The sequence below is a fragment of the Melanerpes formicivorus genome, unplaced genomic scaffold, assembly GCF_026170545.1.
Source record: "Melanerpes formicivorus ecotype bairdi unplaced genomic scaffold, bMelFor1.0.p_v2 SCAF_85, whole genome shotgun sequence".
Classification (NCBI taxonomy): Eukaryota; Metazoa; Chordata; class Aves; order Piciformes; family Picidae; genus Melanerpes; species Melanerpes formicivorus.
The window spans coordinates 2,264,937-2,288,243 of record NW_027142437.1 but is presented as its reverse complement, the minus strand read 5'-3'; the positions used below and the strand labels follow the sequence as shown (position 1 = coordinate 2,288,243).

The window sequence follows — 23,307 nt, the reverse complement described above, 5'->3', positions numbered from 1 at the left end:
GGGGCAGGAGGCAAGGGACAGGCTCTGCTCAGCTGCACCCTGGGATAGGACAAGGAGCAGTGGATGGAAACTGCAGCCCAGGAGGTTCCAGCTCAGCAGGAGGAGGAACTTCTGCCCTGTGAGGCTCCCAGAGCCCTGGAGCAGGCTGCCCAGAGAGGTTGTTGAGTCTCCTGCTCTGGAACCTTCCCAGCCCTGTCTGGATGTGTTCCTGTGTGCCCTGTGCTGGATTCTATGGTCCTGCTCTGGCAGGGGGTTGGACTGGAAGCCCTCCAGAGGTCCTTTCCAACCCCTACCATCCTGTGAGCCTGTGACCATGTGTCAGCCAGCACAAAGCACCTCTTGAATCCTACCAAAAATCCAAAGGGTGGTTCTCAGCCAGCTCAGGTCCTGATGAAGCACTGTCACTGCCATTATCATTTCGAGCTGAGTGCTCTTTGCTGCTGAAGCTGTTGAGGTTCATATGTATGTGAAAGCAAAAGGTAAGGGAGAGGAGGCATGAGTCACTCTGGATGAGCCCCTGGGCAGAGGAAGGCTTGGTTCCTGCTCTGCAATGCACTAATGCAGAACACACAGGATGCTCTGTAGATAAAGGCCCAAACGCTTTCCTGTGGCACTTCCTTGGTGCCTAGGACAATCTGAGGCCTGGACAAAGCTTGTCCTTGCTGGATTTCTGACATCACTCTCTTGTGTCCACTCTTTGGTGTTGTATGAAGGTGAGCTCATGCTACATCCTTGTGCACAGTGGGGCACTGCTAAGGTCTTGCTCCTCTCCTCTGTTGCCCTTTTCATTAAGCTGGAAGAACTTCTTAAGCTGGAGACTCTATTGCTTTGCCAGGCTGGGTTGGAGATGGTGGAAGCTGGAGGGATGGATGAACACAGACACTTCTTCTAAGGCCAGGCTCAGAGGCAGCCTTTGGAACAGGGACTAGAGTCCCAGGGGGGCTCCCTCCTCCTAGTTCAATATCCTGACCACTCAACCACGCTCCTGTTTCTGCTCAGTGAACACCAAAACCTTCCTTGCATGACAGCACAGAGGGAGCAAGAATGCCACCTACTTCCCCCTCGACTGTCTGCCAATGCCATTGGTGAACCTGGCCAGAGCTGATGTGAATCTCCCCCACTGCTGGTGAGGAGGGGGACCTGTCCCCAACCACCTTTCTTCAGAGGTTTCAATCAAGAGCTTTTCAAGACAAGCAGCACTGCCCCTGCTCCTGTGTGCTGTTTGATTTCCCAGGAGCTGGTCATGAGTCCCCAGGCACTTGAAGACAACCACTGGTTTCCTATGGCTTCCTCCTTTCCTTTTCTGGCCCAAGAGCCTGGAACTAAGCTATGTTAAATCCAGCCCTTATGCTTTCTTGGCAGATTCCTTTTGGTTCAGATCAGTTCCTCAATTAAGTTCAAACACTTGTCCAGCTCAAGGGCCAAGCACATGGCAGTAAGGACTTCCTTGGCTGAAGGTGACAAAGACAAGGCTACAGATCTGACTCCAGAGGGGGGTTACATCCTGACTTTGTGTGACCATGAAATTGTAGTTTCACCATGAAATTGTGGAGCACTGTGTCCAGTCTGGAGCCCCTAGCACAAGAAGGATCTGGAGGTGCTGGAAGGTGTCCAGAGCAGGGCCAGGAGGAGGAGCAGAGGGCTGGAGCTGCTCTGCTGTGAGGACAGACTGAGGGAGTTGGGGTTGTGCAGGCTGGAGAGGAGAAGGCTCCCAGGAGACCTCATTGTGGCCTTCCAGGCTCTGCAGGGGGCTCCAAGAAAGCTGGGGAGGGACTTTTGAGGGTGTCAGGGAGGGATAGGACTGGGGGGGATGGAGCAAAACTAGCAGTGGGGAGATTCAGCTTGGCTATGAGGAAGAAGTTGTTGCCCATGAGGGTGGTGAGAGCCTGGCCCAGGCTGCCCAGGGAGGTGGTGGAAGCCTCCTGCCTGGAGGTGTTTGCAGCCAGGCTGGAGGTGGCTGTGAGCAACCTGCTGTAGTGTGAGGTGTCCCTGCCCATGGCAGGGGGCTGGAACTGGCTGATCCCTGAGGTCCCTTCCAGCCCTGAACAATTGATTCTATGATGACTCAAAGCCCTTAGAGGAAACACAGGAATTCCTGGATTGTGGATCTCAGTTAGGGTTAGAGGCAGCAGTGCCAGAGAAGTGACAAGTGAAACACTGACTGAAGAAGGGCAGTGGAAGAAGTTCTGGATGGTGTTTGGGATGCCTCAGGGGCTTAGACACTATCCTTCAGCCTTGTTTATCTGATTTGCTTTCTGGAGCTGACCTGCTGAATGGAGAACCTTGCCTTAGCCACTGAACAGAACTGTCCTCAGACTCAGAGGGAATTCCAATGTAATCAAGACAGTTATGCATCACCTTTGAAGACTTCTGAGCTATAGGCTGTCTTTTTTTCCTCATCTTACCCTTCTTCTAGCTTCAAGAAACAAGAAGCTCAGGTCAACTAAAACAGATGTTAAAGGTTATGAACACAACTAAATACCACTTGCCCAATCCCAACTCTTTCAGTCTTCAGCTATGGAGCAAAAGTTCCTTTTTGTTGTGCTGCCCCTGGGAAAAAGAAGAGGACCCTTAAGTCTGGAATTTCCCAAGTCTGTCTCATGAAATTCCACTGGCTTCACAAGAGGAATCTCCCAGCTTGTGCCTGCAGTTGTGGTCTAGTTGTGCTCATTGGGGAAGCCTGGATTGCAGGCACTGTGGGGCTGGGGAAGCCTGGATTGCAGGCACTGTGGGGCTGGTGATTCCTGGATTGCAGGCACTGTGGGGCTGGTGATTCCTGGATTGCAGGCACTGGGGGGCCTGGGGAAGCCTGGATTGCAGGCACTGTGGGGCTGGGGGAGCCTGGATTGCAGACACTGTGAGGCTGGGGGAGCCTGGATTGCAGGCACTGTGGGGCTGGGGAAGCCTGGATTGCAGGCACTGTGGGGCTGGTGATTCCTGGATTGCAGGCACTGTGGGGCTGGGGAAGCCTGGATTGCAGGCACTGTGGGGCTGGGGAAGCCTGGATTGCAGGCACTGTGGGGCTGGGGGAGCCTGGATTGCAGGCACTGTTTCTTCAGGTGAATGAGTGAGCTTCTTGGGTCTCAAGCAAAACACATTTTTCACCCAGAGGCACCCAGAGGACATTGCCTTGGGTAGAGCAAGAGTTAAACTGAGGCACTGAGTTCCTTTGAAAGAAGAATCTGAAGAGGAAGGCTTGAGGCAGCTGCAGCTCATCACTGCATCAAGCCACATTAGCTGGGGGCTGATGTTCACAGTGTTGTTTGACTGTTGTGAGTTGAAGACTTGGCTTCAGTGCCAGGATTTAGAGTGAACATCCAGCAAAACAAGAAGAAAAAGCTCTTAGCACTGTGTTCTCATCAAACAGCTGCTGTGAAGTCTATGCTACAGGAAGGAGAGGAAGGTTGCTGCAACCATGTATTGGCAACTGGAGGCTTCTAAGTGACAAAGAGAGCTGGGAGGATCTGCTGTGTTTCTGGCATGGCAGCTCACACTGTTTGGCTAATTCCAGTCTCCAAGTTTTATCTGAAATGCTGGGAACTGAGTGCTATGAGTGGAAAAAAAGCTACTGATGTGAACCTGATTGTGAGCTGTTGCAGGAAGCAGAACCTCAGCACTCAGAGGTGCCAGGGGTATAGAAACTGAACTGAAACTGAACTGAACAGCTTTGACACCGCAGATACAATGCCCCTCAAGGGAAGAATCAAACCCCAGCATCATGCTGGGACAAGGGCCACCTCTGGACCTCAGCTTGGGAAGCAATGCAAAGTGCAGATTGCAGACTAAACATTGCTTGGCCTGAGTAGAGTTTTGCTGACCTCCTGTGGCAGATCTCTCCATGGAATCTCTGCTCCCAGGCACACAGCCAGTTAAGATTTCACCCACTGGTGCATTTTCTCCTCTGTGGATTGTATTTCTTATTTAGTGGTGGGCTGCTCAGGGGGGTGGTGGAGTCACCATCACTGGAGGTGCTTAAGAAGAGCCTGGCTGAGGCACTTGGTGCCATGGTTTAGTTGATTAGGTGGTGCTGGGTGATAGGTTGGACTGGATGATCTCTGAGGTGTTTTCCAACCTGGTTGATTCTGTATTCTGTATTCCTGCCTTGCCTTCTGAGAGCTGTTCCTTACCACTGGGCTCCTTTACAGCTTGCTGTCGTGGTCAAGCTACTAAACAAGTTCTAAACCCCTCCTTTATCAGTCTGCCCAGCTCCACTTCTTCTGGTCACGAATTTCTTCTGTGGAAATTGATCACTGAATGGAAATGTCCTTTAATAGCAAACTTCACTGCTCTTAAACAAGCAATCACAACAAGCATTGGGCCCCACACCATTTCCATGCTAGAGCAATTCCTCACAACATGCTTACAAGTGCAAACACATAAAGGAGAGAATCACAGGGGGAAGGGAAAACTATGAACCACTGTGGTCTTGGGAGGCAGTTGGTGTTTAAGGCAAATTATTTCAAGCAGCTGAGACTGGAGTAACTCCCACACCCAACCCTCTCTCTTGCACTGTCTGTACCTGAGCTGTGCCTTTTTAGGTGGCAATTTGTGCCACCAGCTCTTTGTGCTGTCTTCCTCCCCCCTTTAAGACATAGAGGATGCTTGGCTTGCTTGGTTTAGATACAGGACAAGTTCATCCAACCAGGAAGGCTGAGGAGCTGCTGAGGACAGTGGAGTGACTGACTTCATAGCCTTTAGTGGGCCTTGGAGCAGGCACAAACAGACTGCATTGATTGCAGCCAGATCAATGTTTCTCAAGCTTGTCCTAAAGCCTAAACACCTTTTGGCTCACTTGCCTTCACCTGACCCCTGAGCTGGGAGTGCCCAGTGTGAGTAAGTCAGGGACCTGGTTGTAAGTAGTGTCTACACTTAAGTATTAACCCCCTCTGGAAGAAGTACTGTGTACAGGTCTGGAACCTTCAGTCTAGGAAGGACATGGACCTGATGGAGAGGGCCAGGAGAATGATCAGGGGCTTGGAGCAGCTCTGCTACAAGGCCAGGCTGAGGGAGCTGGGGGTGTCCAGCCTGGAGAAGAGAAGGCTGCAGGCAGAGCTCAGAGCAGCCTGCCAGGAGCTGAAGGGGCTGCAAGAAGGCTGCAGAGAGACTGTTGGCAAAGGCCTGCAGGGCCAGCAGCAGGGCCAATGGCTTCAAAGCAGAGCAGAGCAGATTGAGACTGGATGTTAGGAACAGGATTTTTACTGTGAGGGTGGTGGAACACTGGCACGGGTTGCCCAGGGAGGTGGTTGTGGCCCCACCCCTGGAGATATTCAAGGTGAGGCTGGAGAGGGCTGTGGGCAACCTGCTGTAGTTGGGGCTGTCCCTGCTGAGTGCAGAGGGGGTTGGAGTGGATGAGCTCTGCAGGTCCCTTTCAGTCTGGACCATTCCATGATTCTAAATGAGCTGCTGCTTAGCAGTGCTGCTGCTGAACATTGGGGCACATTTTGTAGCTGCTTGAGCAAGCAGCTCACCCTGGGAGATGCTGACTGGGATGGAGATTCCTAGAGAGAAGGCTGGTAACAGGGTGCCCATCCTTCCTCTCTTCATTCCCTCCCACACCCCAGGTACTAGCTTACATTAAAACAGGTCCTGAAGTGCACTCTGCTCCTGGCACTGCTTCCTTAGGCAAAGTGGCATCTCAGTACTGTGACCACAGGCAGGCAGGCAGGCAGGCAGGAGAGTGCCCCATGCAGTGGGGAGGGTGGAAGGTGAGCCATTAGAGTGTAAGGCCACCAGGCAAACGTGACCAGACTTCCTGCCACCTATCAACAAATCACCAAGTCCTGGCACTGAGAATCCCTCACCCTAGGGCACTTGTCCCATTCTCACTTCCCAGCTTGGCACACAGCTTCCTGGCACACCACTGCCTTGTTGAGGCCTCTGTTTTGCTGTTGTTGTGCTTTCTTTTGGGGCAGCTTTAGGCTGACTCCACAGACTGAGCAGAAAGTGAGTAAATTCCCATTGGATGTAAAGGGAAATGCAATGATGAGGTCTAAACAATCCCACGGGTCTGGTAACCAGCTGTAGGAAGCACCTCCTGCTCTCTTGTCAGCTGCTTTGCTCTGGCAGACACCAGCTGGTAGCTTTAGCTTGGCTATTGCTGCCCTTGGCTGCGTTCTTGCTGGGGCTAAGTACCAGTGAGCCACTCTCAGCTCTTCTCCTCTTTCCTGTTCCCTTGTCTGGGAGGGGGAGGGGGGGAAGCTGTTGGCAACCCCCTGGTTTTGCCCGGGGGGGGCTCTTGTGCTGTCTATAAACTGCACATCCAAGCAATGTTCTGTACTTGGTACATGGTCAGTGCATTCCAGAGCTCCAGGTTGGAGTCTGGCTTGTCAATGCACCCCAGCTGCGCTGCCAACTTGATCGGGGGGGGGAGGAATTACCTCAAATTAACTGGGGGGTAATTCTAATTAATTAGCTGGGGGTAATTCTCTCCAATTAATTAGCTGAGGGGTAATTCTCTCCAATTAATTAGCTGGGGGGTAATTGTCTCCAATTAATTAGCTGAGGGGTAATTCTAATTATCTGGGTATGTGTGTGTAATTCTCTCTAGTTAATTAGCTGGAGAGGTAATTCTCTCTAATTAATTAGCTGGGGGTAATTCTGTCAAAGTATCTGGGGGGGTAATTCTCTCCAATTAATTAGCTGGGGGGTAATCCTCTCAAATTATCTGTGGGGGTGTGTGTACTTCTCTCTAGTTAATTAGCTGGAGGGGTAATTCTCGCCAATTAACTAGCTGGGGGCTAATTCCCTCCAATTAATTAGCTGAGGGGGTAATTCCCTCCAATTAATTAGCTGAGGGAGTAATTCTCTCCAATTAATTAGCTGGGGGGGTAATTCTCTCCAATTAATTGGCTGAGGGGGTAATTCTCTCCAATTAATTAGCTGGGGGAGTAATTATCTCCAGTTAATTAGCTGGAGGGGTATTTATCTCCAATTAATTATCTGGAGGGGTATTTCCAATTAATTAGCTGGGGGGGTAATTCTCTCCAATTAATTAGCTGGGAGAGTGTAATTCTCTCCAATTAATTAGCTGGAGGGGTATTTATCTCCAATTAATTATCTGGAAGGGTATTTCCAATTAATTAGCTGGGGGGGTAATTCTCTCCAATTAATTAGCTGGGGGAGTGTAATTCTCTCCAATTAATTAGCTGGAGGGGTATTTATCTCCAATTAATTATCTGGAGGGGTATTTCCAATTAATTAGCTGGGCGGTGTAATTCTCTCTAATTATCTGGGTAGGTAATTATCTGCAATTAATTAGCTGGGGGGTAATTCTCTCCAATTAATTAGCTGAGGGGGTAATTCCTTCCAATTAATTAGCTGGGGGGGGTAATTCTCTCCAATTAATTCACTGGGGGGGTGTAATTCTCTCCAATTAATTAGCTGGGGGGGGTAATTCCCTCCAATTAATTAGCTGGGGGGGGAGGGTAATTATCTCCAATTCATTAGCTGGGGAGGGTAATTCTCTCAAATTAACTGGAGTGTAATTCTCTCCAATTAAATAGTTGGGGGGGTGTAATTCTCTCCAATTAATTAGCTGGGGAGGTAATTCTCTCCAATTAATTAGCTGGGGGGGTGTAATTATCTGCAATTATCTGGGGAGGCAATTATCTGCAATTAATTAGCTGGGGGGGTGTAATTCTCTCCAATTAATTAGCTGGGGAGGGTAATTCTCTCAAATTAACTGGGGGGTAATTCTCTCCAATTAATTAGCTGGGGTGGGTGGGTAATTGTCCCCAATTAATTAGCTGGGGTGGGTGGGTAATTGTCCCCAATTAATTAGCTGGGGTGGGTGGGTAATTCTCTGCAGGTGATTAGCCGGGGGTTAATCTCAGCCCAGCGCATCTCTCCAGCTGCACTCCGGGGGCAGCAGGCGCTCAGTGCACACGCTCATTAGTCCGTGGTTTAGTGACAGCCGCAGGACTTCATTAGTGCAGGCAAAACCGTGAGAGGGGAGGGGTGGGGTGTGGTGGGTTGGGGGTGGGGGGCTGACTGGCAGGGTAGCAGTCAAACCTGCGGAACATACCCCCTGCGCCACCGCCGTCAGCCCTGCCCCCCGCCCAGGGCGGCGGCGCTGCCGGCTGGAGACTTCTTCAGTTCTATTTTCATTGACTGAGTCTCGGCACGAGGCTCGAATTTTGGCACATTTCCTGCTCCCGGGGCCGCCACCACCGCCTTCCCTGCCTTCATACCTTTTGACACGGGGATGCGGGTGGGGGCAGGTCTCGGGGACGACCCATCCTGTCCTGTCTGCAAAAGAGAAACACGGAGACAAGTGAGCGGCAAGAGAGCGCTGCCTGCCCGGAGCCGGCCCTGCTGGCGGCACAGGCAGAGCCGCTCCTGCCCCTGCCAGGGACAGAAGGACACTCACACACAGGGACTGCAAAGTGATGGCAAGTTTAAATGGACAAGCACTTGGTGTTTGGATAGGACAGGGTAGGGTAGGATAGGATAGGGTAGGGTAGGGTAGGGTAGGGTAGGGTAGGGTAGGGTAGGACAGGACAGGACAGGACAGGACAGGATAGGGTAGGATAGGATTTGTCATGGGAATGTTCTGCCCAGGGAGGTGGTGCAGTCCCCACCCCAGGAGGTGTTCAAGAGGGGATTGGATGTGGCACTTGGTGCCATGGTCTAGTCATGAGGTCTGTGGTGACAGGTTGGACTTGATGATCTTTGAGGTCTCTTCCAACCTTAGTCATACTGTGATAGGCTAGGCTAGAGTAGAGTAGAGTAGAGTAGAATAGAATAGAATAGAATAGACCAGGTTGGAAAAGACCTTTGAGATCATCCAGTCCAACCTATCACCCAACACCATCTGATCAACTCAACCATGGCACCAAGTGCCTCATCCAGGCTCCTCCTAAACACCTCCAGTGATGGTGACTCCACCACCTCCCTGGGCAGCACATCCCAATGGCCAATCTCTCTTGCTGGGAAGAATTTCTTCCTCACATCCAGCCTGAACCTCCCCCGGCACAGCTTGAGGCTGTGTCCTCTTGTTCTGGTGCTGGGTGCCTGGGAGAAGAGACAGCACACTGAACCTTGAGGTCCCTTCCAACCCTGACAATTCTGTGATTTTTCCAGCCAGTAACATCAGAGCCTTCTGCCTGCACCTCCAGCATCCATAGGAAAACTGTTCCTCAGCCTTCCAAGAACAGTTCAAGCCCCCATGTGTGCACCCACGGACACAAACTACAATTGGAACAGTTGAATGCTGTCTGCCTGGCAGGAAGGAAACCATCTTCAATAGCTAAAAGCAACATTGACAATAGCAGGCTGAAGGCTACCATGGAACTCACATGTCGATGTCAAAACAAGTTAGGCCCATACAATTCTGCAGGGCACAACATGCAAATGCTTTCCATCGGCCTTGGGAAACACCTCGGCATCCCAGGGAAGCCAAACGACAAACATCTTGTGCTGCCTGAAAGAGCTCCACAGTGTGTAAACATGAGGCAATCAAACGGAGGAGCTGGAATCTCAGGCATTCCCTCAGCTTCATTCTCATGTAAATTATTAACTAAGGATTTGGGCTCTTTCAAGTTACTCATTTCAAGCCTCAATCGCTCCAAAGCGCTTTCAAAAGGAGCTCTTAACTTGCTTTAAGTTTCTTAGTTGCCTTCCTTAGGGCATGCTAACGCGGTGAGCACACGGAAAGCGGTGCCTGCTTCACGGGCAGCTGGCAAAAGCATTTGTGTTTGCCGTCTGAAGTGGCACAAGAGCGGACCCTCAGCCAGCAGTGCTCTCTGGCTAAGTCCTCCTCAGGCTAAGCAAGCAGAGGACACTCTCTGGTACCTGTCTGTAGTGGCTGTGGCACGGAACCCACAGGACTGCCTCTCTCTTGGTCATTTCTTCCAAGAAACAACCTCCAAGCCAATTCCTTCCAGCCCTGTTTGTCAGGACGTTGCTGTCTGCTGTTTGATACAGGAACAACCTCTAAGCCAATGCCTTCGAGCCCTGTTTTAATGGAACAAAACTAGAAGTGGGGAGATTCAGGTTGGATGTTATGAAGAAATTCTTCCCCAGGAGGGTGGTGAGAGCCTGGCACAGGTTGCCCAGGGAGGTGGTGGAAGCCTCATCCCTGGTGGTCTTTAAGGCCAGGCTGGATGTGGCTCTGGGCAACCTGATCTATGCCCATGGCAGGGGGGTTGGAACACTTAGCTCTGGCACGCCCCAGCCTTTCAGCCCTGCCTTGCTGCCTCAGACACAGGATGCTTTGCATGGTTGGTGCTGTGCCACTGTGCTGGCACCACTACAGCCGGGATCCCCTCTGCTCCCTCCTGTCACTGGATTCAGTGACCCCTCTGGCACCACAAACGGCTTGGCACTGGATGCCAGGCTTGTGGGAGGGGAGGTACATGGGGATCAAGTGACAGTAGGGCTGACACCCCCAGACCCACCTAATGGTAAGGGTGGGAAGGGACCTCTAGAGATCATAGAATTGTCAGGGCTGGAAGGGAGCTCAAGGCTCAGCCAGTTCCAACCCCCCTGCCATGGGCAGGGACACCTCACACTACAGCAGGTTGCTCACAGCCACATCCAGCCTGGCTGCAAACACCTCCAGGCAGGAGGCTTCCACCACCTCCCTGGGCAGAATTTTCGGAGTTTTTAACCCTCTTTATTTCAGCATTTCAAAGCCTAGTTCAGAATTTGAAGCCCAACCTATCTGCTTCAGAATGTTAATTCTATTGCAGAACTTTTCTTTACCATTGCAGAATTTTTAACCTATTTCAGAACTTCACCTATTGCTTCAGAATTCCATCTAATTCAGAATTATCTCCCCCTTTATCACTTGGCAGTGCACTGACAAAGGCTGGACAAAGGCCACGAGAAGAGTTAAATCAGTAAGTAAAAGCTACAAGCTAGGAAGGCAGCTTGTAACAGTTTGCCAATGTCTTTATCGATGATCTGGAGGAGGGCATTGAGTCCAGCAGCAGTAAGTGTGCAGATGACACCAAGCTGGGGGCAGGAGTTGATCTGCTAGAGGGTAAAGAGTTCTGCAGAGGGACCTGGACAGGCTGGGCAGATGGGCAGAGGCCAAGGGCAGGAGATTGAACACATCCAAGTGCCAGGTGCTGCACATTGGCCACAGCAACCCCAGGCAGTGCTACAGGCTGGGGTCAGAGTGGCTGAGAGCAGCCAGGCAGAGAGGGACCTGGGGGTACTGGTTGACAGCAGCTGAACAGGAGCCAGCAGTGTGCCCAGGTGGCCAAGAAGGCCAAGGGCATCCTGGTCTGCATCAGGAAGAGTGTGGCCAGCAGGAGCAGGGAGGTCACTCTGCCCTGTGCTCAGCACTGGTTAGGCCACACCTTGAGTCCTGTGTCCAGTTCTGGGCTCCTCAGCATAGGAAAGATGTTGAGATGCTGGAAGGTGTCCAGAGAAGGGCAAGAAAGCTGGGGAGGGGTCTGGAGCACAGCCCTGTGAGGAGAGGCTGAGGGAGCTGGGGTTGCTTAGCCTGGAGAAGAGGAGGCTCAGGGGAGACCTTCTTGCTCTCTGCAACTCCCTGAAGGGAGGTTGTAGCCAGGTGGGGGTTGGTCTCTTCTCCCAGGCAGCCAGCACCAGAACAAGAGGACACAGTCTCAAGCTGTACCAGGGGAGGTTTAGGCTGGAGGTGAGGAAGAAATTCTTCCCAGCAAGAGAGATTGGCCACTGGGATGTGCTGCCCAGGGAGGTGGTGGAGTCACCATCCCTGGAGGTGTTTAAGAAGAGCCTGGATGAGGCACTTGGTGCCATGGTTTAGTTGATCAGATGGTGCTGGGTGATAGGTTGGACTGGATGATCTCTGAGGTCTTTTCCAACCTGGTTAATTCTATTCTATTCTATTCTATTCTATTCTATTCTATTCTATTCTATTCTATTCTATTCTATTCTATTCTATTCTATTCTATTCTATTCTATTCTATTCTAACTCAGTTCCTCAAAATCCTACCAATGTTGTGTTTTTCTGGATGATCACAACTTGTGTTCTCTGCCTGGGGGTGCTGCAATGTGTTTGTAAAGCAGCCACTTGCCAAGCAGATGGTGAGTGCACAACTCCTCTGTTTTTTGTCTCAGAGGGTTAGGGAGGAAAAGGCACATTTGAGCTTGCTCAAAGTTCCCTGCTCAGCTGACCAAGGACTTTTAAAACAAAGAGAAGCATAAGATAAAATAAATCTTCTGGTTGAACTGTTTTCCTTCTGTTGCAAGTGAGGGAGGATGAAGTGAAGGAAGGAGACACTTTTGAGCCAGCTAAAAGAAATCACAACACAACCCCAGTTGTGTCTGCCACGGTTCAGTGCATCATCACAGCACAGACAGACCAAGGGTTAAAAAAAAGAATGAGGAGCACTTGAAAAAAAGAAGTTTTCCCAACTCCTGTGAGACAAAGAAGGTTGTAAATTCATTAACTCCAGACTCAGAAATAAAACTGAGCAGCTCCTTCCAACAGGCAGGGAAATGCTGTAAAGGATTCACGCAGCAGCATCTACGTGGGGAGAGCGAAGGCATGTGCGGTGCCAAAGAGCCCCATGGGATGAGTGCAAGTTTTCTGAAGCCAGGGAGGGCTCAGAATGGGAATGGCAGCCCCTCTCCCAAAGTGTGGAAGTGCATCTTAAATCCAGTTTGACACTTGGGCTTGCAGAGAGGTGGCTGAAGGGGCTTGCGGGAGGGGTGCGCAGGCTCCTGCGCGGCAAACGAACAGGGGAGGACTGTTCGCTGTTTGTCAGGAGACAAGAAAGAGGCTGCAAGCAATGAAGGTAGTGCATAAAAGGTGGCCAACAAAGGAGCATTTTTCCCAGAGCCCACAGCTGAATCTGCTGCCCCCCTGATGGTGTGGAGACAACAGCATAAATGAGTTCAAAAAGCAATTAGAAGAATAAATAGAAGCAAACTCTGCCACGGTCTATTAAGCACAAAGATGCGGCTACAGGCCCTGGGCCGGAATGCAACAGCCACCTATTGCCAGAGACTGGGAGCAGACACGGGGGGGAACCTTGCTGTGTGTTTACCCACTTCAAATAATCCTCCTCCAAGCATCTGCTGCAGGCTCTGTCTGGCTAAATAAGCTTTTGGACTAACAGGGTACTGCTGGGTTTCTATTTTGGTTCCATTCTTCTTTCCCAGGGTGTTTCCAACTAAAGCAATGCAAAACCAGGTCCAGTTGTTGGAGTTTGAAGGGGGAACTTTAGCTTAGTCCCTGCAAAGACTGCAAGTAACAGAAATTGCCATTGGATGTAGAAGAAAAATCATGACAAGGTCTACAGAATTCATTGGACTGCTAATGGGATATAGGGCAGAGGCAGAAACAGCTCCTGCTCTTTTCTTCTGCTTGCAACTTTCCTCTCTTATTACAGGAAGGATCTGGAGGTGCTGGAAGGTGTCCAGAGAAGGGCCACAAGAAGGAGCAGAGGGCTGGAGCTGCTCTGCTGTGAGGACAGACTGAGGGAGTTGGGGCTGTTCAGTCTGGAGAAGAGAAGGCTCTGAGGAGACCTCATTGTGGCCTTCCAGGATCTGCAGGGGGCTCCAAGAAAGCTGGGGAGGGACTTGTGAGGGTGTCAGGGAGTGATAGGAGTGGGGGTGATGGAGCAAAACTAGAAGTGGGGAGATTCAGATTGGATGTTAGGAAGAAGTTGTTCCCCAGGAGGGTGGTGAGAGCCTGGCACAGGTTGCCCAGGGAGGTGGTGGAAGCCTCCTGCCTGGAGGTGTTTGCAGCCAGGCTGGAGGTGGCTGTGAGCACCCTGCTGTGGTGTGAGGTGTCCCTGCCCATGGCAAGGGGGTTGGAACTGGCTGAGCCTTGAGGTCCCTTCCAACCCTGACACTTCTATGATTCTTCTCACAGCCTTGCCTGGGGACCTCTGTTTTCACTGCTGTGTGAGGTAATGGGAAGGAGGAAGGGAGTGGGGGAGGAGATGAACAGGTCCCCTGCATCCATCCACGGGGCTCTGAGGAGTTTGTGTTGTATATTGTACAGCTGTTGTATATTTTGTACATATTCACTGCATTTCATAATTCTAGATTGCAGTTTGCTTGTCAACAGACCTTCATTTCCTTCCAGAACCTTCTGAGCTACTCTGGCAATTTTATTTTGGGAGGAACTGCTCTCAAATTAGCTGGGGGAGGAGGGCAATTTCAACCCACCACACCACTAATGACCCTGGTGGGAAAGACTCTGAAAGTCCAATATGTTTAAAGAAAGAGGTCAGAGACTTCCCAGAGAGAGCTGTTAGCCATTGGGATGTGCTGCCCAGGGAGGTGGTGGAGTCACCATCCCTGGAGGTGTTCAATAAGGGATTGGATGTGGCACTTGGAGCCATGGTTTAGTAGTCATGAGGTGTTGGGTGACAGGTTGGACTTGATGATCCTTGAGGTCTTTTCCAACCTTATTGATTCTATGATTCTATGACTGATCTAAGTGAAAAAGTAGCCAAGCTACCACCACAGAGAGAAGGCAGCAAAGCAGGAGTGTAGCCCAGCACTCTCAGAAGCTGAGAGTTTCAGAGGAAGAGAAAGAGCTTTGTTATCCACTGGCTGAAAAAGGCCTGGAGTGGTTCTGTGTCTGCCTATTTGCTCCTTTGGAGTTCAGTATTACAGCAGGCATTAATTCAATTCTCACTGTAATGGGATTACATCAAAGAATCCTGCATGACCAGGCTCTCAAGGCCCAGCAGCTGAGCTGAAAACCATCAGGAGTGTTTTCAGAAGTCAGAAACTGCACCCACCAGAATTAAAAACACAGTTCCCTGCTTGGCCATCTCCATCATTCCCTGTCCCTCTCCCTCTCCCTTGCAGTGTGACAGGATTGCCATTATCAAAATGGGCTTTAAGGGAACTCTGAAGGCACTGCCTTGGAAAGTTGGAAAGTATCCAACACTGGTACAAAATGCTGAGTTTGGAGTTAAATTCCTATCAGATTTGAACTATAAACCAGAACTACTTAGTTAAATTCATATCTGAAACAAGTGTAGGAATGCACCTTCCCTGGAGGTGCTCAAGGCCAGCCTGGTCCAGTGAAGGTGTCCCTGCCCATGGCAGGGGGGTTGGAACTAGATGATCTTTAAGGTCCCTTCCAACCCAAACCATTCTATGAATCTAAGAAGTGAAGAGTTTCTCTTCAGCCCATCCCCGTGGCCTGCAGGTGTCTCAACCCATGGCTGCCCTTCTCCTTACCATGAAGCTAACCTGAAGGGATCCTAGAGGAAGGCTGGAGAGTGGATTTTCATAAGGGTGTCTAGCAACAGGACAAGGGGGAGTGGTTTGGAGCTGAGGAAGTGTAGGATTAGAGTGGGTCTTAGGAAAAAGTTCTTCAGTACAAGGGTGGTGAGACTCTGCAATAGGCTGCCCAGAGACATTGTGGATGCCTCCTCCAAGGCCAGGCTGGATGAGACCCTGAGCAGCCAAGTCTCACTGCAAGGTGTCCCTGCCTGTGGTGGGGAGGTTGGAGCAGATGATCTCTAATCATAGAATCAATAAGGTTCAAAGAGACCTCAGAGGTCATCAAGTCCAACTTAGCACCCAACACTTCATGACTAACTAAACCATGGCTCCAAGTGCCTCATCCAGGCTCTTCTTAAACACCTCCAGGGATGGTGACTCCACCACCTCCCTGGGCAGCACATCCCAATGGCCAATCTCTCTTGCTGGGAAGAATTTCATCCTAATATCCAGCCTAAAACTCCCCTGGCACAGCTTGAGACTGTGTCCTCTTGTTCTGGTGCTGGTTGCCTGGGAGAAGAGACCAACCCCCACTTGTCTATAACCTCCCTTGTAGAGAGCAGTAAGGTCTCCCCTGAGTCTCCTCTTCTGCAGGCTAAGCAACCCCAGCTCCCTCAGCCTCTCCTCACAGGACTGTGCTCCAGACCCCTCCCCAGCCTCGCTGCCCTCCTCTGGACACATTCAAGTCTCAATGTCCTTCTTAAATTGAGAGGCTCAGAACTGGACACAGGACTCCAGGTGTGGCCTAACCTTCCTTCCCTCCTTCTAAGGTCCCTTCCAACCTGAGCCGCTCCAGGATAAGCACAGGAGACTCCGCTACTCACCACTGACTGTGTTCCTCGGGTGGCAGATGTTGTGGCAGGAGTGATGGTGATGGTACTCGTCACCTTGCTGGCCGCGGGGCGCGGGGCCAGGTTGTTGCGGGGCGAGCGAAGGACAGTCCCGGTCACCACTTCCTTCTCTGCCGCGATGTTCACCGGCCTGACCGTTATCACCGGGCTGGCCCCCTCGGGCGCGGCCGCCGGAGAGCGTTTGAACTGCGAGCCCAGGTGGATGTGGATTTTGTTGTCCTCTGTGGTGATGATGTTGGCGTTGGCGTTGTACTTGCGGATGGGAGTGGGAACGGTCTGCTTCTCGGGGGTTACTTTGAAGACGGCCCTGCCCATGGTCATGTCTTGTGACTGCGGCGGGACGGAGATCTCCGCCGGGGCTGCGGATGTCGACACCGTCATAATCTGGATGGGAGACGCAGGCCTGTCCGCAAAAGGTCCTCTCCCTCCCTCTGGGGACTTCTCCCTGGAGAAGGTTGTTATAGTGACTGGCGACATGGATCGGTCCGGGCCCATGGGACTCTCGCCGCCTTTCCCTTTCGGTGGCACAACGTTCGGAGAGGGAATGATGGTTATGCGTGGCTTCTGAGTGCCCAGCGTGGGGATGACAGTGGTGCTGGAGAAAAACTCCTCCGAGGTCGGGCTGGTGATCTCCAAAGTGGCTGTGCTGTTCTCGTGGTCCGGCGTCACCCGAATATGAAGAGGCTGACCCTGCTTTGGTGAAAGGACAACCTCCCCGGGGTGAGCCGGACTGCTCTGGCTTCGGGCTCCTTTGTCAGCAGCTGCCTGAGCCCCGGCTTCCCTCTTTCTCATCCACGGTATCCAGGACTTCCTCATTGCAAGTTCATTCGCCGCCGGAGGATATCTCTCGAGCACCGAGGAGCGCTCCGTGGGTTTCTTCAGACCGACCTGTCGCAGGTTGCTCATGATGTGATTCTCCTCCTGGAAAGACTTCCTTATAAACACTGCTGGGGTCTCTTCTTCTGCCGCCTCGCCGCTGACAGCATCTGTCTGCACGCCGGTGGACGTCACCGGAACGTCGACCATTCTCCGCCCGTTTATGCTGGGCCGCAGGGCGCGGCTGTAGCGCTTCGACAGCTCCAGCTCTCGCGTTAGGCTCAGAACTTCCTGCCCCATGCTCTTGTTTTTATTCTCTTCTTCCATAAACCTTTGCTGCAGGACGGAATAGTCGACTTGGAGCTGAGAGAGCTGGTCCTCTTTGTTCATCAGCTCGTGGATTTTTTCCTTGAGAGCCTGAACTTCCGCTTTCAGGTCTCTGCTTTTGGCCTCCTCCAGCCGAAACCTGTGCCGCAGCTCTGCCTCCTGGCTCACCGCTTCGCCTTTCTCGATCGCTTTCGTTTTGGCGATCTGGAGCTTCATCTCCTCCAGCTGCTGGGAAAGAAAGTTAGCTTTATCCTGCTCGGTCCTGAATTTCTGCTCCAGCTGATCATACTCGTCTTCTGTCTTCATCAAATCTCCTTCCACCACCTCCAGCTGTTTGAGACGTTTCTTCAGCCTTTCGATTTCCACAGTGAGTTCTTTAATCTTGTTGTCCTCGTGGCAGCCATGCTCTGGCCCTTTCCTGCTTCGGCCCCTTGTGATTTCTCTCTCGACTTCCTCCATACCATCAATCCTTTTCTTTAACAGGTCAACCCTGCAGCTCAGTTCAGAGGATCTTTCTTCTTCACTTCTCAGTTTGCCAATTAACTCATCCCTTTCCTTTGTCAGACTCGACACTTTTTCCTCCATTTCGGATTTCAGCCTCAGAAATTTCTTACTCTCCTCTATCAGCTTCTCTGTTACATCCATAACTTTCTCCTGCTCGACTTTAAAGTTCCTCTTCAGCCCCTCCACTTTTTTCTCCTCCTGTTTGATTTTTTCCATCATGTTCTTCCGTTCGTCCACCAGCATGACAGTAAATGACTTCAGCTTTGTGAGGTCGTCCTTTAAGCTTATTTCAGCCTTTTCCAGCTTGCTCTCGGATGCCTCGAGGTCTTTCACTCGTGTCTTCACCGCTTCCAACTCGTTTATCAAATCCTTGGTCAAATTCTTCTCTTTCTCCAGGTTTAAGTGGAGCTGGGTACATTCGGACTTGCTTCTACTGAAAGCCTCTTCCAGCTTCTCGAGTTCCGCCATTCTTTTCTGCAGTTTTTCCACCTCCAGCTTCAACTCCTTGCTGTGGTGCTCTTCCTCCTGCAGTTTGCTTTTCAGCTCTTTACACTGGGACTCCGTTTTTGTGATCTCCTCGTCTTTGCCCTCCATTTCGAGGACGCGCTTGCGGAGGTTCTCCACCTCCGCCATCAAGCTGGAGTTCCCGCATTCCCCTTTGGCGATTTTATCTCTTAGTTCCTGAAGCTCCTCCTCAGCTTTCTGCAGGTTCTTGTTGGTTTCTTCCAGCTCCTCTATTCTGCGAGTCAGCCCCACCAGTTTCAGCCTCAGCTGCCTGTTGTGGGACTCCTGATTAGCCAGCTTAGCGCTCATCTCCTCATGCTCCTGACAAAACGCCGACGTCTTGCGGTCAAGCTCCGCCTCCAACCTCAGCAGCTTTTGGCCATCTTCTTTCGTTTTTGCACTAACAACTTTGAGCTTTTCTTCTTCTTCCTTTAGTTTTTGGGTCAAGTCCTGGATTTTCTGGCTTTGTTGGCCAAGCTGTTCAATATGCATTTGTCTTTCATCCACCAGCATGAGTGCAAAGGATTTGAGCTTGACCAACTCTTCCCGGAGTTTGTTCAGTCTCTTTGTATGCTCCTTCTCCTTCCGGGCCTGATAGATCTTCTCCTGCTCAAGGAGTTTCTTCAACCTGAAACAAGTCAGAAAGGATACATTAAATACATATATAGATTAATAAAAAGAAATATATGTATTGCTATTTTGGTTTGGACATTTCTATAACTTTGGGGACATTTCTATAACTTTGGGGACATTTCTATACATTTTGGGACATTTCTATAACTTTTGGGACATTTCTATAACTTTTTGGGACATTTCTATAATTTTTTTACACATATCTTTCCCTTTTAAAAAATATTTCTGGTTTCACAGTCTCACAGTATCAGCAAGGTTGGAAGAGACCTCAAAGATCATCGAGTCCAACCTGTCACCACAGACCTCTTGACCAGACCATGGCTCCAAGTGCCACATCCAATCCCCTCTTGAACACCTCCAGGGATGGGGACTCCACCACCTCCCTGGGCAGCCCATTCCAATGGCTAACAACTCTCTCAGTGAAGAACTTTCTCCTCACCTCGAGCCTAAACCTCCCCTGGCACAGCTTGAGACTGTGTCCTCTTGTTCTGGTGCTGGTTGCCTGAGAAAAGAGACCAACCCCTACCTGGCTACAACCTCCCTTCAGGTAGTTGGAGAGAGCAATGAGGTCTCCCCTGAGCCTCCTCTTCTCCAGGCTAAGCAACCCCAGCTCCCTCAGCCTCTCCTCACAGGGCTGTGCTCCAGACCCCTCCCCAGCCTTGTTGCCCTTCTCTGGACACCTTCAAGTCTCTCAATGTCCTTCTTAAACTGAGGGGCCCAGAACTGGCCACAGGACTCAAGGTGTGGCCTAACCAATGCAGAGTACACGGGCAAGGCAATATTCCAATGCAGCAATGCACTGATGCAAGCACTTTATAGCTGTGATTTACATTCAGGGTATGTTGACATGAGCACAGGAAGTTCCTGCACATGCTGTGAGAACAGAGTTAGAAGCATTCATAGAATGGTTTAGGTTGGAAGTGTCCTGGAAGATCATCTAGCTCCAACGTCATTGCCATGAGCAGGGACACCTTACTCTGTACCACCCTGCTCAAGGCCTCATCCAACCTGGTCCTGAACACCTCCAGGCAGGGTGCATCCACCACCTCCCAGGGCAGCCTGTTCCAGTGTCTCACCACCCTCACTGGAAAGCATTTCTTCCTAATCTCCAGTCTAAACCTTCCCTGCTCACTGATTAGTCTGTGCCTGAAGCTTTTCAACCTCTGTCTCCCTGAGACAGGTAGTGAAGTGCCAACAGAAGAGCAGTTTAGGACCTGTTCATGAACTTGCAATAACTGCAGCATCCCTACCTTAGCAAGGAGGGACTTGTGCCACTATTTTCACCTTAAATTCTGGGCTGTAGCCGGCAGAAGGTGAAGCACAGACAGACATTCCTCTCTGACGCCCCAGGAACGAAGCGGTGCAAAGAGCCCCGGGGCACAATGCGCTACACAAAGGCTGCCTCCGGGAGCCCTCACCTGAACTCTAAACTCATAACAACAGCCATAAAACCTCAGCTCTCCAGCAGCTGTTAATGTTTCACTCCTGGCTCCCCGGGGAGCACAATGAACAGGAACTGAAAAGAAAAGCTATGGGAAAGGAGAAGGAAGTCAGAAAGCAGAACACAGGATGCAGTAGGTAGGGAAAGAGAAGGCTGAAGAATGCATTGGAAACCAAGGGTCGGGGAGGATGTGGGAGTGAGAGAATAGTAGGAACCAGCAGGAGAGAGGAAAACAAACAAACCTTACAGCCAGCCTTGCCGGGTCACAGCTGAGCCTCTTTAGTTTTGGCAGCTCTTTGGGAAGGACTGAAAAGGCAGGCTGGTGGCTGCCTCACTGTGGGGCAAGTCACACTGTCAAAAGGTAAAAGCAGACCTGCTGCCACTCACAAAGCAGGAGCTCTGCACGCTGCAGAAGGAACTTGATTAGCATGCAGCATGTTCCCTGGCTGCTCTGCCACACTGCTTCATGCAAAAGGTTTTGCCATGAACTCTCTCTCATTCTCCCCAGGCAAAACTTGACATGAAGGAGTATGCATCCTTCCACAAGATGTTGCCAGCTGAGACAGAACCTGCTGGTGCCCTGTGACCTATCTCCCAACTCATCAACAGAGGATCTTAGGAACAAGATTTTTACCACAAGGGCAGTGGAACACTGGAACAGGCTGCCCAGGGAAGTAGCTGAGGCCTCATCCCTGAAGGTATTCGAGGTGAGGGTGGACAGGGCTCTGGGCAACCTGATCTAGAATCATTGAATCAGAATTGTTAGTGTTGGAAAGGACCTCAAGGAGCAGCCAGTCCCAACCCCCTGCCATGGGCAGGGACACCTCACACCACAGCAGGTTGCTCACAGCCACATCCAGCCTGGCTGCAAACACCTCCAGGCAGGAGGCTTCCACCACCTCCCTGGGCAGCCTGTGCCAGGCTCTCACCACCCTCATGGGCAACAACTTCTTGCTCACAGCCAATCTCAATCTCCCCACTTCTAGTTTTGCTCCATTTCCCCCATTCCTATCCCTCCCTGACATCCTCAAAAGTCCCTCCCCAGCTTTCTTGGAGCCCTCTTCAGATCCTGGAAGGCCACAATTAGGTCTCCTGAGCCTTCTCCTCTCCAGCCTGCACAACCCCAACTCCCTCAGTCTGTGCTCACAGCAGAGCAGCTCCAGCCCTCTGCTCCGCCTCGTGGCCCTTCTCTGGACACCTTCCAGCACCTCCAGATCCTTCCTGGCACAGAGGCTCCAGAACTGGACACAGAGCTGCAGCTGTGGTCTCAGCAGAGTGGAGCAGAGGGGCAGAATCCCCTCCCTGGCCCTGCTGGCTCTGCTTCTCTTGCTGCAGCCCAAGATGTGATTGGCTTTCTGGGCTGCAAGTGCTCACTGCTGGCTTCTCATTCACCAGCACCTGGACATCTGTTGAGGATGTCCCTGCTGACTGCACAGTTGGACTGGATCACCTTTGGGTTTCCCTCCCAACCCAGATGATTCTATGATTCTGTGTGTGAGAATAAGACACCTCCTAAAGAGAATATTTCCAGCCTCCCATTTCCCACAGGAAAATGTTAATTTGACCCCTATAAACTAAAAGAAAAAAAAACCCAAACAACCCAGAAGATAGTATTTTGTTGTTTTTTTTTTTTTTTCACCATCCTGCCACTTGAAAGCCTGCTCCCCAAGGGGTACCACACAGTACCAGGTCAAACCATGCAGCCTGAGTCATTCCTGAACACATGGGAACAGGTGCCCTACAGCTGTCCAGCATCTTATGGGGGCTACAGGAAAGCTGGGGAGGGACTCTTGAGGGTGTCAGGGAGGGATAGGACTGGGGGGGATGGAGCAGAACTAGGAATGGGGAGATTGAGATAGGATGTGAGGAAGAAGTTGTTGCCCAGGAGGGTGGTGAGAGCCTGGCACAGGCTGCCCAGGGAGGTGGTGGAAGCCTCCTGCCTGGAGGTGTTTGCAGCCAGGCTGGATGTGGCTGTGAGCAACCTGCTGTGGTGTGAGGTGTCCCTGCCCATGGCAGGGGGATTGGAACTGGCTGAGCCTTGAGGTCCTTTCCAACCCTAACAATTCTGTGATCACTCTTCCTCCTGCAGTACACTGGATAAATTAAACAGCAAACCCTGAGGTAGCAGCAAACTGCTACCTGCCTCAGGTACATCCCCCAGGACATGATGGAGAGGGTCCAGAGGAGGACCACACAATAATTAGGGGGTTGGAGCAGCTCTGCTACAAGGACAGGCTGAGGGAGCTGGGGGTGTTCAGCCTGCAGAAGGGAAGGCTCCAGGGAGACCTAAGAGCAGCCTGCCAGGAGCTGAAGGGGCTACAAGAAGGCTGCAGAGAGACTGTTGGCAAAGGCCTGCAGGGACAGCAGCAGGGACAATGGCTTCAAAGCAGAGCAGAGCAGACTGAGCTTGGAGGTGAGCAACAAATCCTGCACTGTAGGGGTGGTGGAACACTTTGCCTAGGGAGGTGATGGAGGCCTCATCCTCGGAGACATTCAAGGCCAGGCTTGATGGAGCTCTGAGCAACCTGATCCAGTTGAGGATGTCCCTGCTTACTGTGGGGGGAGTTGGATGAGATGGCCTTTAAAGGTCCCTTGCAAGCCATTGCTGGACAGTGGATTACAAAAGCTCCTGATGTAACCTCTCATGGTCCAGGCTGCATCTCCTGCATCTCTCCCCAGCCTGCAGCATTAGCTGTCCACACCCACACCAGGCAGCACCAGGAGGGAGGTCTGTGGGCAGCCATGCCAGGCAGTTAGGAGTGTCCAGACTTTCAACAACCAATCTCAGCTTGCAGAGCTGGCAGATCCCAGGGTGGAGGAAGAGCAACTACAGCTGTACTTTGAACCACCTGCATGGATGGTGTGCTGGAAGCAGCCAGCAAGGAGGAAGGTGGGAGCAGATGGGCAGCAACCAGGCCCTCCCTGTCCTCCTGCCTTTGGGTTTGGTGCTGAAACATTCCATTGCACAAGGTGTTTCTGCTTCCCCTTCCTCCAAGCTTTAAAGTGGGCATCAGAAGTGTGACAGGAAGCTGATGGCTGCTGAGC

At 51.4% G+C, this 23,307-nt stretch overlaps 1 protein-coding gene across 6 annotated transcripts in view; it reads right to left on the bottom strand.

Moving 5' to 3' along the window:
- FILIP1 (filamin A interacting protein 1) overlaps positions 1 to 23,307 on the bottom strand; it is a 173,559-nt gene that overhangs the window by 6,445 nt on the left and 143,807 nt on the right. For 4 of the 6 annotated variants that reach the window (XM_068165157.1, XM_068165161.1, XM_068165160.1 and 1 more), the window contains 2 exons: positions 16,011 to 18,816; positions 8,024 to 8,247 (listed from right to left, as the gene is read on the bottom strand). In XM_068165157.1, coding sequence (XP_068021258.1) covers positions 8,041 to 8,247; positions 16,011 to 18,816 — 3,013 coding nt within the window. In that variant the 3' untranslated portion in view covers positions 8,024 to 8,040. The remainder of the gene's footprint in view (positions 1 to 8,023; positions 8,248 to 16,010; positions 18,817 to 23,307) is intronic. The other 2 variants (XM_068165159.1, XM_068165156.1) reach the window with 2 other exon arrangements.